At 33.9% G+C, this 17,376-nt stretch overlaps 1 protein-coding gene across 1 annotated transcript in view; it reads left to right on the top strand.

Annotated features, from left to right (window-relative positions):
• Positions 1–661: 661 nt before the first annotated feature.
• Sema3c (semaphorin 3C) overlaps positions 662–17,376 on the top strand; it is a 160,535-nt gene continuing 143,820 nt past the window's right edge. Inside the window, exons 1-2 of the mRNA XM_027926398.2 lie at positions 662–973; positions 2,958–3,098. Coding sequence (XP_027782199.2) covers positions 2,996–3,098 — 103 coding nt within the window. The 5' untranslated portion in view covers positions 662–973; positions 2,958–2,995. The remainder of the gene's footprint in view (positions 974–2,957; positions 3,099–17,376) is intronic.

Below are 17,376 nucleotides of genomic sequence, written 5' to 3'. Positions count from 1 at the left end.
TTTCAGAACAATCTTCCTCCACAAAATTGTGAAATCATTTCTTAGTTATGTTTCCGAGGTATCCTGGAGGAGAAGGTACTAGATATGAATCACTGTAGGAAGGTCAACAGAATTACTGCCTTCAGGACATTAAGGAAATGCAATAGGAAACGATGCCTGTTTTATTTATTTATTTAAAGGGGGCGGGGGCGATAAACTTCTTAGACAAGATTGTAGATTTATCTTGACTGGGTTTAGAAATTTTGCTGCAGGATAAGGATAAAACTCGTGCCCTTTTAAAATCACAACTCGTTTCCTTAAAAGGATGTAGTTATCCTTCTCTGGCAAAAAACTGCTTTGCACTTTGATATTTACAGCCAAGTAATGCCTGTGTGCTTTCCAAGAGCAGCCGGTAACAAAAAACCTGGGAGCGCACTTTGCAAGTTGTTCACCCCACCTCAGTCTGCAAAAGAGAGAGTTGTTGGGCTGGTCCTCTAGCCTGCTCCAGCGCATTCCTGCATCTCCAGGGCTGCCGGTGCTCCGGGTCAGCCCCGCCCGGCCCGCCCTCGCGGCTCCCTGCCACCCTCTCGCGGGCGCGCTCTGGGTGGGGCCTCTCGGGCAGTGGAGATGCCGCCGAGTGCGCTGGGCCGGTGATGCGAGCCGGCTGGGCGGCGCGCCGGGGCAGCCCCAGCCGTGCGCCGCGTCGCTGTAATCGGACACCCGAGCGCTCGCCCCCTGCGCCAGGCCACTTTTCCATTCACTCCGAGGTGCTTGATTGAGCGACGCGGAGAAGGGCTCCGGGTGCCACGGCACTACAGGGTTGAGGATTCCTGTACAAAGAAACTCAGAGGACCTGGGGAAAAAAAAAAAAAAAAGAATATCACGTTGGGACGCTCTAGAAATTAAGGTCTTCTGAGAAAAGGACTGGAGAGACTGGCGGATCCATTCCGGTTGTAAATTGGTGACCGTTCCGTGCTGAGCTCTTCCAACCTCGGTAAGCTGGATTCATTATTTTCAGAATTTCAGATTTAGCAAAATCTAACTTTTGGGTCTGTGCATTGGCTTTTCATACATGAGTGTGCTGGAGTCCCAACATTTTGTTAAGAGCACGCGCGGTTTGTCAGAGAAACGTTACCCTCGCTGAGAGCCCGGCTTGAGCTGTTTCTTTAGGCTGTGACACCTGCGGGGAGTTTAAAGTTGAGTATTACAAAGCCTTCTAAGGCAAAACTGGTCGCGAGGACTTGAAAGAATTCTCCTTTATTATTAGTTTGCAGTCAGTAGAAGTGAAAACACCAAGCAGCACGTCTTGAGTTGAAGGGAAGAAGTTGTAAGATACTTGGGGGAGGGGGCGCGGGGAGCTAGTCTAGGACGCTGGGCTTTCACCTCTCATCACTAGGTGGAACAGTCAACTCACTTGTTCTGTAAAGTAGCTTCATTTGATTTGTCGTTGTTTCATTCTCGGTATTACTCTTTGTGATTTATGGCATATGTTCCTTTGAGAGAAACATCCAGATTATATTCTGGTAATAGCAAAATGCAAAAAAAAAAAAAAAAAAAAAAAAGTGTAAGTATTATCAGCCTACTGAGGTTGAACATATTAATAGCTCCCCCCTCCCTTTAAGTATCAAATCAACAGACCAAGGGGCAAATTACTAAAGGAAAGTCACCCATAAAATCAATTTTCTTCTAAGTTAATTTAGGGATGACAGGGTGAAGAGGTTGTGGAAGCAGGAAGAAACTGTTTCTTTTGAAAATTACCAACACAAACATCTCTAGGGTTTCCTCCATCTGTGTGGTAGAAGCATACATTTTATTCCTAACTCTTACAGCATATGCACCACCGATGAAAGCAACTTATAATTTTTTTGTTTAAGTTTGCACATTTGGTTTAATTGTTTTTTCTTCTGTGTTAATGGAGCAGTCTTTTCAATTTTTAATAGCATTTCTTTAATGAAGAGAATTAATGACAGAAATTTCATTTTAAAAAGCCACATAATGTTTCAGATCAGCATTGTTGTTACCTGTATAAATGTGTTTCTAGATTAACCTGCTATGCCATTTATTGTGTAATTATGATATGTGTAAAATTATAGGTTTTCTCTTATGGTCCTGAGTATATTTTGCATATTATGGCCACTAGAGTGGTGATAGGTTTGTCCTAAAACATTACCTGATTTTCCCTGGTATTTAGACATTAGCTAAGAGTATGTATCAGTTTTATTGCTATAGTTTCAATCTGTAATACTTGTCTCCTTGATTTATCTTTTGGAATTTTGACAGCCCACTTTCTGGTTGATTTATTCAAAATGTGCCTTGGTGGATACGAGGCTCACTGGATTACTCACTGCTAGGTCATTGGTTTGTATTTGGCACCGGTCCATGGCTATCTCATCTGCATCATTTAACAGCTGCCTGGTCATCTGAATAAACTGGCAGATAATTGATTCAAGTGATTTTAGTAGACAAGGGTTGAGCACACATAAATTTATGTGTAGAAACACCATTTCAGATACAATTACTCTAAAGAGCTAATGAGTAAGGGAGTGAGTGGGTACATATGAATGTGGGATTTCTTTACTACTCTATGTATGGGAGAGGGAGTTTTCATCAGCAATACTTTATGGTATCACTCTCTAGTCACTGTAATAGAATGGAGTTTTAGAAAAGATCAGTTAAAACATTAGGGTTTCCTTTAAGAATCAGTAAGTTTTTCCTTTCTGCTTTGTTCTGCTTTGATGCTGGCATTATTTTGTTGGAAGATGAACCAAGTCTCTTCTGGCAAGGACTTCCAGACACAAATAAATCTAAATTTTCCTTTCTGAGGAACAAAGTCACAGCACCTCCTACTGTTTGCATTACTATAGAAGTTCAGTAGCATCTTATTCAAATAGATTTTTCTGTCTGGGCTGCTAGATTTTTTTTTATAATCCTGAAATGTGAAATGAGACATAACAAACTCATTATCTCTCTTTTTAAAGGTATTTTCCCTTGGATATTAACTTGCAAATCTGAAGAAATGGCATTCCAGGCAATTTGCGTGTTGGTTGGAGTATTTATTTGTTCTATCTGTGTAAAAGGATCTTCCCAGCCCCAAGCAAGAGTTTATTTAACATTTGATGGTAAGACATTTGATAAAATTCATGGTTCAAATGTTATTTGAAGTCTTATTTTTCTTTCTTATCTATTTTCATAAGTTAAGAGACTAAAATATTACTGAGCATTAATGTTTAATGTATTACTGGAGTGCTTTTTGGACAACCAGGTAATTTTAAATTATTGGCGGATAGACAAGTGTTCTGTTGAATTCAAGATAATGTTTACAAAAATACTTGAAGTATAGGAGACTGTATTTTCTTTTCTTTCTCTTAAATTTCTTCTGTGTTTTTTTGTGTGTATTCGGGGAGATGATGGAGAGCCCAAAGCCTAACATCTTTGATCTTACTATTCACCTGGACATGCTGAGAGAAATACTTCTTTTATGCTAATCCTAGAAAGAACTATATAGTTTTAATTATTAAAATATGTACCCAGTAAAATTTGGACAATAGCCTCAGAACTGGCTACTCCTTTTAATGTTCTAATTATGTTTCTTCTATTTCCATAAGGACTTCCTGAGGTTGACATAAAACTCTAGTTAATTGAAAATTACCTAAAATAATAGTGGAAATATGCTATTTGGGAGGGGGGGGTGTGCCAGGGATTGAAATCAGGGGGATTTGACCACTGAGCCACATCCTCAACCTTTTTTTTTTGTATTTTATGTAGAGACAGGGTTAGCACCTTGCTTTTGCTGAGGCTGGCTTTGAACTCAAGGTCCTCTTGCCTCAGCCTCTTGAGCCACTGGGATTACAGGTGTATACCACCTTGCCTGGCAGAAATATGCTTTTGATGGCTGTTGTATACAAATGTCTCCAGAAACTTAGGGAAAAAGTGGACATTTCAGATTTTTATGTAGCAAGAAGGTCTAAGGCCCTCTGTGGGAATGGTTTCTCAAATGTGTGTATCATTTTAATGTACACAGTTCAAATGACAATCAGATGGATGATCTCAGTCAATCAAGGAACCTGTATTCACTGGCAGTTGGAATAAAAAAAGATGAGAGATGCCATCATGCTAGTCAGAATAATTTATATTTTATTATGTCTTTTAATTCTCTCTGCATGAACCTTAGTGTCATTGCATATATTTTTACTTTCATTTGATTAATGGTACAATCTCAGACCTTGTTAAGTATCTCTGAAATTCCTTGTTATCTTCAATTTCAAATAGCACTATGACTGACATTTAGTTAAATAGCTTCCCCCCTACCCCTGCACTTTCTTTCTTTTAAGTGACCAAGTTCTTTCCCCAAGGTCATCCTAAGCACTGAAGGAGCCATATTTAGAACTTAGAATGTGTGAGCTTCTAATTGCTGCCTTAGACTACAAGTCAGGCATTCCTCTTAAACCCTAACTGTTCAGTTAAATTGTGAAGAATGGATTTAAAAGGCCCCCTGGAATGTCCTTTTCCCCCTTTAATTACTAAAGCATCTTACAGTCTGCTTACACTTTGTCTTCCAAGTTAAAAATTATAAAATATCTTATCAAATAAAAAAAGAAAAGGCATTAATGAGCAATACCATTTCCCCTTATGTTCTATTCCTCTGATTTATAGGGAGACTGAGTGGTCTCATAGTTTAGGTGTCTAAACTTGCTGTCTTCCATCAAAACCAACCCAAATCTTTTAATGCAAACATCAGTAACAAGTTAGTCACTGAGATAATTCAGCAGGTCTGCATTTGATAATGATTAAAATTTATAATTTATAGAAGAAAATTAAGCAGTAAAATCTTTTAGAACCAAACTTCAATAGTATGTAGGACAGTGACTCTGTACTAAACAGTGACTAGAAGTTAGGATGGACATTTTTTGGTATTGGGGATTGAACTCTGGGATGCTCTACCACCAGGTTATATCCCTGGTAATTTTTAGTTTTTCTTTTGAGACAGGCTTGGAGGCTGTCCTTGAAGTTGTGATCCTCCAGCCTTTGTCTCCCAAGTGGGGGTTGGGGAGATTACAAGCAGGTGCCACCACAGCCTGCTGGTATGTAGTATTTTAAAAGTCCATCCTATAGGGTGGGGTGATACAAACACGTAATCCCAACAACTCTGATAGCTAAGACAGGAGGATTACTGGTTTGAGGCCAGTCTGGGCAAATTAGTGAGAATGTCTCAAAATAAGAAATTAAAAAGAAAAGAAGAAAGAAAGAAAAAAAGAATGACAGGGGATGTACTTCAGTTGTAAAAAGACCCTAGCTTCAATCTTCAGTACCAAAAGTAAAGTAAATGAAATAAAATAACTAAATGTCAAGTATTTCAAATGCCCTCAAAATCAAAATAGGTTTTTGCAAAATAAGATTTCCTTTGATTTATAACTTATATAGAAAATGGCATGATATGATAAGTTACTGACCTGAAAATTCTGATATTTTGTCTTTTCCAAGAGTATCATTAATACATAATTATAGAAATAGAGTATTAGTTACAACAGGGGGAATCATTTTAATAAATTCCCACAATGTCTAAATTACTAATTAAAAAAAAAAAAAAAAAAACCTTAAGTGAACTACTATATATTAGGCAAGGTATCAGAGGAAAAATACCTTGGGCAAACAAGGTTGTTCAAACATACAAATTTCAACCAACACTTCAAGATCATTTTCTTAAGAGACTTCATAGTATACCTGCTTAAAGTTTTCATTAAACAAATAATGATTTGTCCTAATATCATACACAGCAAGCTTCTGTCTCCTCCAATATGGTTTATTATTGACATCAAAATACAGAGCTCTGGGCAGGGTTGATAGGTATGTGACTGCACATTATTATTAAAGTATACATGCTATATAACTTTTTAACATTTAACATTATTATTAAAGTATGCATGCATGTATAATTTTTTAACATTTATATTACAAACTTAAATCACTGTTTTCTCAGCTCAAAACCAGAAATTAAAATATGTTTTTAAAAATTCAAATAATTTCCAGCTGTATCAGTCAATTGCAACACTTGTATCATTTCTCTGCATCTATATATCCTCTCAATTACCTTGCCTACTGGGTCTTTTGTCTTTGTATCTTCTCTATCCCTGTAACTTGGTCCTCTACCTTCATCTCTTTCTGGGTAGAACTTCAGAAGAATCTGTTCAGTCTTGTCTTACTTTTAGCCCAAGTAAGTTTATAAAGGCATGAGAAATAAGAGGTTTCTTCTCGCATCCACATTCCATCCCTTCTTCTGTGGTGCATTGATGGGGTAATAACATTTGAGAAACAATGATTTACAGATTTGTCTTACCTATTGATCTAGTAGGGGAGCAAGCAGATGTTCTCAGTTCTTTGTGAGAATATACTTCAGATAATATTAATCAGTTACATTTGTGCTAGCTAAATCTTTCATGTCATTGTAACTTTTAATAGATACTTTGTAATTTTTAGAATTATCATTTTATGCCAAGTAACTTTTTAAATGAATATAAGCTTCATCTCAATGCTTTTTGAATTGATTTTTTAAAGAAAAACTGCAGTAGATTGACAGATTCATACTTCACAACATTATTGGCATTGCATTTTTTACCCAGAAAATTAATTGTTAGAATCAAGAAGGATCATAAGAGAAGGCTCCCCATATTCAATTAGCAAATCTATTTTTTACTTGATATTATCCTATGAAAAGTATTGTTTAAAAGGTCCCAACTGTATTCAGTAAAGATTCAAGCATATATTATTTTATAATATCAGCAAAAAGTATGATATAATTTGATAAAATATATCAATTTAAGAAAAGTTTCCTGAAATTCAAACAAATAAAGATATGATCTATATTTGAATCAACAAAAATATGATTACTGAGGTAAGTATGGTAAATATTCTTTCTAGTTTAAAATGGATTTAGTCCTCATAAAAACAATAAGAGTGTTGTTTCATCTGGTAATTCATATTTTCAATCTAAGATATTCAATTTGTTGAAATGCTTATCCATAATAACTTCTTTGTAGTCCTAGGATCCATAGTAATGTTTCTTTATTTCATTTCTGATATTCATAATTTGTATCTACACCCTTTTTTGTCTTAATTAGTCTGCTGAGAGGTTTATCTATTTTATTGATCTCTTTAATCAGCTTTTGTTTTTCTTGCATTTCCCCCTGATGTTTTCTGTTTAATATGTCATTGATTTTTGATTTATGCTCTAAAATTTATTATTATCTAACTTCTTCTTGCTTTGTGTTTAATGTTCTTTTCTTTACAGAACATCTTAGAGTGGAAGCTTAGGTTGATTATTTTAGGACTTTCCTCTAAAAATCATTTGTGCTATAGATTTGCCTCAAAATACTGACTTAGCAGTCCACCACTAATTTTGGATGAAATGCATTTTTATTTCCATTTAGTTCAATTTTTCTTCTAATTGTTGTATTATTTATTCTTTTGCCTATTTGTTATTTAGAAATATATTGATAATTTACATACATTTATAATTTTATATATGTTACTGATTTCTGGTTTAATTTCTTGTCAAAGAACACATACTCTGTTGTTGCAATTATTTAAAATTTATTTAAACTTATTTCATGACGCACAATATAGTCTATATTGAAAAACATATATATTCTGATGTTACTGCATAGAGTGCTCTATTGGTGCACTAGTCAGTTAATAATGTTTCTGTATTTTTATTGTTTTCTATCTTCTTTCAGTTACTGACAGAAGAGGCTGAATTTTACAACTATAATTACGAGTTTGTTTATTTATTTCTCCTTCAAATTCTATCAACTTTTACATTATGTTTTTAAATTTCTGTTATTATATATTTAAATATTTAGAAGTATTAGGTCTCCTAATAAATTGACTACTTTTCTATTATTAAATATCCCTGACTATTGCTAGTAATGATCCTTAATCTAAATTGTATTTTGTGTGGATGTGATACTTTTCCCTTTAACTATAAAATGAAAAGTACCAGCAAAAATATAGTTATAATTAATTGGGAAAAATGTCTTGAATTCTAAGATTTCTAAGATATTTTCATTAAAATATTAGGAAATATATTTAAATAGACATATTTTGTTATCAATCAATATATTACTAATAGGAGGGGAGTATGGCATAGTGAGAATAGCATGTACCTGAAATAAGAATATCAGAGTTTCAATCCATGATTGCTTGCCAATTAACTGTAATCTGTGTTGAGACCTCAAATATCCCTGATCACTTTAAAAAGAAACCTGGATCAAATGATCTCTAAGACCCCCTTCTTCCCCTGAAATTATATTTAAACTTGGTTTGTTTTATAAAGTCTTCTGTATAATATTCTTCAATGTTTTCAAGAATATTTTGTGTGAATGTTCTGGAAGGGAAAGACAAAAGAAATTTTAAATGTTCATAAATTTTGGTGTCATACAGACTGATTTAAAATCATGGTTGTCTACTACTTTCTGGGTATGTTACATTGGGGGAGTTACTTAACTTCTCTAATCCAAAGGTTTATCATCTGAAAATAGGAATAGCACATAATTCATAGAACTGTTTTGCAAATTAATAAATTAAGTTTGTAAAGTATGGTCAATAATGTGTATTCTAATATAATATGTGAAGGCTTGCATTAAAGTTTAGTATCTGTAAATACTTCTAGGTTAGAAATATGATCTTCATTAGAACTATAATTACTCCCCTCCATTTAGCACAGAGACTGGTATTTGTTATTGTTCTATGACTATTGAATTAACATAAATTCTCACTTCATTTACCACCACATCACCTCAACCAGCAAAAATGCCCCACTCACAACCATCCTGCAGGGAATTTTGATTGCTTTAAAACACTGGTATCCATGAGGCAGAATGCAAGATATTCTCATTCTCTGTCATATGACTAGAACATAAATAGAATAAAGACAGAGATCTTTGCCACATTGTATGCAGTTGACTATAGATCCATGCCTTAGTAGATAGCTAGTGGTAAAAAATTTTTAATCTACCTAATTCCAAACTTTCCTAGTATAATATATTAAAGATTCCATATAATCTGGGAATTGAGTTCATATATTAATTCTTTTTTGTTAATTCTCAAACCTCCTTCTAATTTTTCTAGTTCCTTGTCAATAAACATTTGGCCCCTGTGAATTTTAAAAGTTTTCTGCCAGAGTTTTCTGTGTGTCAGAAGTCTTATTTTCTAGTACAAGAGGACAGAGGTCTCATATATATGCTGAGACTACCACAGGGACCTGTTTGGTGGCCTGTTATGGATGTTGTCTTAATCCTTAATACTATTAGGCTGTCTTTTTCCTAAATGCTTAGCATGTCTAGATATGTCTAAACATGTATTTTTTTCCCCATCTGCATCATCTTTCTTGTGATTCTGACATTTTAAATATCTATCTTTTTATGGTGAGTTTGAACTTAATGAGAACCCAGATTGTTTGGTTTGCTTCTTATTATTGTCATATGATTGTGCATGGCCCCAAATTGTATATACTAATTTGCCACTTTGGGGAGCAGTTAAGAGTAACATGAAACCTTGGAAAGAGGAACCTGTGGGGTTCATCCATTTTATCATGATGATATGAATTATATCTGTATAAATATATCTGTAATTTAAAAAATAAAATATATGCACACTGGGGCTGGGGATGTGGCTCAAGTGGTAGCGTGCTCGCCTGGCATGCGTGCGGCCCGGGTTCGATCCTCAGCACCACATACAAACAAAGATGTTGTGCCCGCCGATAACTAAAAAATAAATATTAATAAATAAATAAATAAATAAATAAATATATGCACATGAATATCAAGTGTATGTTATATGCATATACCCAAATAAATGTTTGTAAAATAACTTGTTTTTTCATGTCTAAAGTGAGTAATCAGGAAATTATTTCAGGAATACTTGCTCCTTGGAATATTTTGTGCATGAAGAAATAAGTAGAATTTAAGTTCAGGATTTTAACTGGGGTCAAACATTTAGTTTAGTGAGCTAATGAATATGTTAATTATTAAGTTACCAAAACAACAAAACTTATTATTTGCTTACTTGTGTTTTAAGATTGGTTGACAACTGGAGTTTGGAAGTTGATTTATCCAAGATTACATAATAGCTCTCTCTTACCAAAGAAACAATTTAATTATGTGGATGTTTTGTCTCCTTACCATAAACATCTGAATTATCACATCTTATTTAAAAATAATAAAAATCCTAATAAATCCTGGATTATCAATTTTATTTATGTACTTTTATATCTAGAAATGTAATATCAGTAATATCCTGAAATAGGTAGAGTACAACTAAGGTGCCTTGATAATCTAATGGAATTCTTACCGTTTGATGATCACTTCACTAAACAGGCAGAAATTTAACTCCATGTTTACATTTTATATTATCTTAAAATTCTTAGTTATCAAAGTGTGTATAAAAATGATTTAAAGTTCTCATGAAACTACAAAATCTGAAAAACACATTCATTGGTAGTTTAAAAATTCCTGGCAGAAAAGTCAATTATACAAGATTGCTATTAATTCTTGACCTGTGTTTATGATTACAGTAAAGATACCCCATTATTAAAATGCCCTGCACCTTCATTTAAGCCAATGATTAAGTTACCTGAAACTCAAAATCAAACAGTTTGATGATTAAAAGATTAAAACTCTATGGAAATATTTCTATTATTATTATTTTAAAAATATTTATTTTTTAGTTGTAGTTGGACACAACACCTTTCTTTTATTTATTTATTTTTATGTGGTGCTGAGGATGGAACCCAGGGCCTCGCATGTGCTAGGTGAGCGCTCTACTGCTGAGCCACAACTCCGGCCCCTTTCTATTATTTTGATACAAGATTTTTCTTGGTCAATGTTAGCCATGGTTAAGTCTTACATTTACATGTGCATGACAGTGATTCAAAAACATAAAAGTGAGTATGAGTTTTGAATTGGGAAACAGGTATGTTACAAGTAGGGGCTGAAATAGCACAGGATTGTCAGGACTTTCATTCATTTACTTTGTCTTTCTTTTGTCATATTTTAATTCTGAATTTTCAGCTATACAAGTGCCAAAGTCTCCAGGTTCTCTATAGTATACAAATGAAAGACAATTTCATTTCAAATCAAAGAAGATAAAACACCTTTTATCTTTTAATATCTGCCTCATTTGACAAAAAGCTTAGTTAATTAAATAACAAATAAAAGAAGCCCTGTGAACTGGTGAGCTAAACTCAAAAGCCAAGGAATTGTTATCAGACAATAAACTCAAAATAATAAATTGCTTCTTTATGAACTCTAGTGGCATTAACATTACAAGGCACATTTGTTGAAAACAGTTTGTCTTGTGGTTGCCCAAGAGATAAAAATAAAGCCAATTGTTCTTGATTTCTCCATTAATCTTGGAGAATGCTCACCCTGGTTTTATTGAATCTCCTGAAATATTTAGGTCTCAGGAAAACTTGTCTTCTTGCAGTTTTTTTTTTAAGTGTCCATACAATGGTCTCAGTTAAATGTCACTTAAATATCTTGAACATAGCCTACATGTTTTAATAAACCCAAATCAACAAGGGGTGCTATGTGAACAAAAAGCACTCTGTACTCTTCCTCTTGTGATTGTATCAAAGAACTCACTAAGGGATTGATGAATGAAAGTGAGTTGGACATTACCTAAAACATTCTAGGGGAGGGCAATACTAGATTTGTGATGTAAAGTGACAAGTTAAAAAACTATTGTAACATGCAATTGCAACAGAAGGGGAAATAATTGCAAAGAAATGTAGCCTCTTGCCTTGAGACTACAAGAAAAGTACAAGTACATTGCCTTAATTAAGACTCTGGTAAGAAAAATTGAATAACATCTCTCTTTAATAAGCTTGAGTTGGAGGGGAGTAATTTTACTTTTGATAGGGCAAAAAATGTATTTTGAAAATATTAAAAAAGAAATAAATTATGATATGCTGTGGATCTTTCATTAGAAAATTTTTAAAAATTGGAAGCCCATATATTTTTCTGTTATTTAAACACAGTAACTCTTATTTAGATGAGTTTTCTCTAGCTGAATTTCCTATATGAGTTTTCTCAGCTTCTATTAAGCTTGATTCTATTGCCAAATGATTATGTTATGATCTTCAGTGCTTACAATTGGGATCAAAGGAATGTTTCAATGTTCTGAACTCCAAAGAGTGGTCTTATGTGCTATGATTATTCAGCCACCCAAAGTAATTCCATGGAAAAAATTTTCATATTTCATTAAATTAACACAAATAAGTCTAAACATATATTCTAATTAGATCTAATTATTTACCAGATGAAGATGGTTCAAGGTATGCTAGTTTTGTTTTAAATTTGTTCCAATATTGATGATATATGTTGATATGTTGTTCACATATATTTACAAAACTATATCTCATATAACTTTTATTCATAGTTTTGTTTTACAAAAATATACTGGAATCAAAATTGTGTATTTTTTCATTCTTCACAGGTATATGCCACTATTTTGTCTTCTGTATTTCTAAAATAACTTTGGTAACTTATTTATATTCATTGTAATTATCCCTGACATTAATGTCACATTTGTGGCAGGTACTACCCTAAATAGTTCACATTGTCTCATTTACTACTTTAACCACCTATTGATTAGGCAGTATTTTTACCCTCAGAATTTAGAGGCAGAAGTTAAATAACTTACTCGAAGCTGCAGAGATGGAAAGGGGCAGGATTAAAACACAAGCTGACTTCAGAGCTAGAACCATTTCTATAAACCCTGCTAGTATTAGTTTTTAAGATCCACAAAAATCACAAGTAAAAGAAAATATTTGCTCCTGAAATCATTCTGTAAACTCATATTATTGTCTTCAAAGTGTCACAGCAGAGAGTAAAGTAGTGGTCACTAGAGATTGGGAAGGGGGCCAGGAGTTTGGATAAGTCATACACAGCTCCATGGGAGGAAGAAGTTCTGGTGTTCTGCAGTGCAGTGGGTCACTATGGTTCATAGTAAGTTATGAAGAAGTAGAAGTGGAAGAGAGGATTTTGAAGTATCCCAGTGCAAAGAAATGATAGGGACTGGGGGTATAGCTCAGAAGTAGAGGATATGTGTTTGAGGCCTTGGATCCAAGCCCCAACATGAAAAACCAAAAAACCAAACCAAACCAAACAAAACAAAAAAACCCAACAATCAAACAGAAATGATAAAATGTTTAAGGATATGAAAATACTAACTTTGATATTTGATCATTACACATTATAAACATATATTCCATTTTTATATTCTACTTCATAAGTACATGCAATAACTATGTGCCATTTAAAAAAAGAAATTAAAAAAAAATAAAAGAAACCAGAAAACAAAAGAGAAAAAGTGTCACAGTCATAGTAGAGTTTCACTTTTCTCTTAGAACAATAAGCCTTCCTGAAAAATAAGAAATTAAAACTTGCCCTCAACTTTGTCCTAAATTCATCCTTCAACTTATGATTCATCACAATGAGAATGAGGAGAATTGCCCTTCTGGAATATGTTTATTTTGTTGTGATAGGTGAGATTTCCTTTTATGGCCATGGGAGTAAATCTGAGCTCAGATGAAGGCTAACTATAGAAAAATGTATTATTCACTTTTCACTTTTCATCATTACACTATGCAAATTTATCATGGTGTATTTCCATACGTTCAACATAGCTTATGTTTTAAGAGGGAAAAAGGTGATTCAAGTGTTCTTTTTCGTGGATTGCATTTCAGCATTACCTAAATATAGCACTAAACATACTCAATTTTTCCATTTCCTAAACATCTTTTATATGAGGAGGTAGGAAAAAAAAACTATCATTTTGGTTTTAGTTCCATTACTGTGGGAAAAAAAAAAAAAAGTAAAAGTATTAGGGAGGCTGGGGCTGGGGCTTAGGGGCTGGGGCTGTGGCTCAGTGGTAGAGTGCCTGTCTTGTACTTGTGAGGCACTGGGTTTGATCTCAGCACCACATAATGAAATAGAGGTATAGTGTCCATCTACAACTTAAAAAATAAAATAAATTTTAAAAAAAAAGTATTGGGGAAACAACCTCCAAGTTTTGGGCAAATTCTAGCATTTCTTTGCCTTCTGCATTTTCAATTATGTCTTACTGAGGACCTCTGTTGTCAAAGAAAACAAAATTAAAAGCAATGAACAGAAAGGTGGAACATTTCTACTACAGAGCACAAGTCGATGAAGGGCACATAAAAAGCAGAGCTGAGTGCTGAGCCATGTGCTATTTTAGGGCAGCACTGGCCAGGAAACAATGTGCTGAGCTGTAAACGGTGGCAAGGTCTACATTTTCAGGTCAGAAACCATCATTGCCAGCCTCCCTTCCCAGCCAGTGAGAAGTAACTACCTCTGCATACTCAAGAGCAATACATTACATCTGCAGAGTGCTTTTTGCATTCTGAAGAATTTCCACATTATCTCATTTATCACAGAATACCTATGCACGGAGGTCTAGAGGGGCTCAAATCTTTGCTCAGGTCCCACAGCTTGATAGTGGCTGTGAAAACACTAGAATATGGAAATAGCTTAAGTGGAGGAAAATTTATTATTAGCAATACTTGTATAGAATCAGGGATACCTGCAAATGCATAGCACAAAACCTTAAGAAGTGCCAGGCCTAACTAATATGAGCATTAACAAACTTATCTCATGCTACTTCTCCAGAGTATATTTAACACTGTAGCTTTAACATAATTTAAACATTTATATAAATTATGGCTTTTAGCAATAATTTAAGGATAATTTTACAGCAGATTTTGTCTACTTTTTTTTTTTTTTTTAATAGTGTAGGAGATTGAACCAGGGCCCTCTTGCATGGTAGATAAGTGCTCTACTGGGCTACATCCCCAGCCTTCATATCAGATGTTAAATATGTTTTTCATAGCAAGAAAAATGCCCCTGTATTCTCTTCTAAAAGATCGAGGCAGTACATTCATACCAAAAGTTCATATTTTTATTTATTGTTCATCCATGCAAAATAATTGACATTCTTTTCTTGCTTTTCCAGTTATTGTAATCGAAAGTTAAGTTGATATTCTGCATATGTTAGGATTCCATTTACCCCTTCGTCAATCCCTAGAATATTCTACCCTTTTTATTTATAAGGATAGAATATTTAATTAGAAGGAAAGTAATCATTAGAATAATCTTTCATCTTGGTTTGAAGTGATACCAGCATAAGTTTTAAATATTCTTTCTTTTCTCAATTTTAACTTTGACTTGATAATAAAATTCTACTTAGTTAATTCCTAAGTTACTAAATCACTTAAACTATTTTCTTTTAAAAATTATCATATACCAGACTATAAATATAGGATTGCTCTTATATTCTATCCTACATATAAAGTAATGGCCAGTGTGAAGTCTCTATTCTGTATGGAATTAATAGACCAACGAATTTAAAGCAATATAATTTTGCAGAAGCCAGTTTCTTTTCCTCTGAGCAGATGACCAGATGCTGATCTAGCAAAAAAAAAAAAAGTGTTAAAGAGTCACCTGCTAAACCAGGCATGGTGGTACAAGCCTGTAATCCCAGGAGCTCTGGAGGCTGAGGCAGGAAGATCACAAGTTCAAAGCCAGCCTCAGCAAAAGCGAGGTACTAAGCAACTCAGTGAGACCCTGAGTCTTAATAAAATACAAATTAGGGCTGGGAATGTGGCTTAGTGGTTGAGTGCCCCTGAGTTCAATGAGTTCAATGCCAGGTACCAAACAACAACCACTACCACCACAACAACAACAAAAGAAAATCACCTGCTAAGTTCTCTCACAAAAAACTTATTTCCTTAGTGTAAGTTATCACTTTCTAGAGAAAGAATGAATCATGGAGAAGGGATTATATCCTACAGGGATTAATATCCAGGTGTCATAAATACCTTGTGTACTTACAAATAATCCATGAGTGAAAAATCCATTATATTTCAATACCATTTAGGTCTTTCCTGAGTGTATATTCTCTTGTAAATGGACAGAACAAAAGTAGATAATTCAGGAAAAAAAAAGTTGTCATACTCCTGGTATCATTTTAATGTATTATTTATGTTTTATGGCTTACATTTATGAATGACCACAGATTTATAATAGTAAAATAATTGGAAATCTAGCTCAGCAAGCAGTTTAGTACTTACAATTTAGCTGGATAGGAACAGTTTAATGGAGTGGGCTGAGGGTCAGGATTGGAGACTCCTGTGGCTTCTGTATATAAGCCCCCGCTCCCTTCCTTTGCTAGGGACTAGTGATGCAGAATGACTTGTTGAATACCCTGTAAGAGGGAGGGAACCTGTCCTCAGCACATATAACAGGAACATGGAGGGAGTGAATGAGGCACATGAAAGGATAGATTGCCTCTCTGTGTTCTCCACACCTGCTTCTGTTTCAGCCAGTGTTAGTGTTACTAAAGTTTGTATTAATTACCAAGAGTGCCAGATTCCATGTCCCAATTATAGCATATGAAATAAAATCATTAATTATGTGCTTTTGCTTTCCAAAATCTTCATTTCACAAAAAATTGGACTAGAGAAAACATTTTCTCTTTTGTCAGCAGATATTATTTGGTACCAATTGTTGAAAAAAAAAAGTAGTGCATGTAGCTGTACTACCAAATAATTTTTAAAAAGCCAATTAAGCAACAACCTGGTACCTTACTCATTACTGAAATTTGATAATAAGTACAACAGGTCTGAAGAGTTTAAGACAGCACTAATCAAATTGGAAATTGAGAGTGGAGAAAATCAAACACTCTGATAATCTTGAACTCACTTATTTGCATCAAGTAGAAGCGGTGTTATGGCCCTTATAAATGGCAGAACAATAATTCCAGCAGAACTGTAGCTCTTGGCATTGGGACCTCTTATTTAATGGAATAAGTGAATAGGAACAAAGTAATAATAAAGTTGGCTTATATAAAAATACATAATATATGATTTTGAATTTCATTATGATATTGAGTTAAATTCATATATATATATATATATATATATATATATATATATATATATATATAGTGTATATATACACACACATATACAAGCCATACAATATAATGAATTGAAATCCTTTTAATAAAGAAACTTAAGATGACTAAGCATATAGAAGTTCTGATATGGTATGGTGAATGTTTGGGATCTCTTTTTACAAATTTTCCAACCTCTTGGATACATACTAGTTGTTATAATTCAAGCAAAAGCAACATTTCATGACTTAAATTATCTCTTTATTTGAAAAGAAGTAATTGATAATTTAATTTATGTCAATGGCCAGTCAGAACCATAACCATATTCTAAGCAACAGTTCTGTATTAACATCTAAAAGTTATAATAATGGAATCAATGTGAAGAGATTGGAATCTCATTGCCATTGTATAGGGGATCTGAGTTTTAAC

The sequence above is a fragment of the Marmota flaviventris genome, chromosome 1 (assembly GCF_047511675.1).
Source record: "Marmota flaviventris isolate mMarFla1 chromosome 1, mMarFla1.hap1, whole genome shotgun sequence".
NCBI classification, from domain to species: Eukaryota; Metazoa; Chordata; class Mammalia; order Rodentia; family Sciuridae; genus Marmota; species Marmota flaviventris.
Note: the sequence above shows the minus strand (reverse complement) of the source record. Positions and strands in the feature narration are given on the sequence as shown.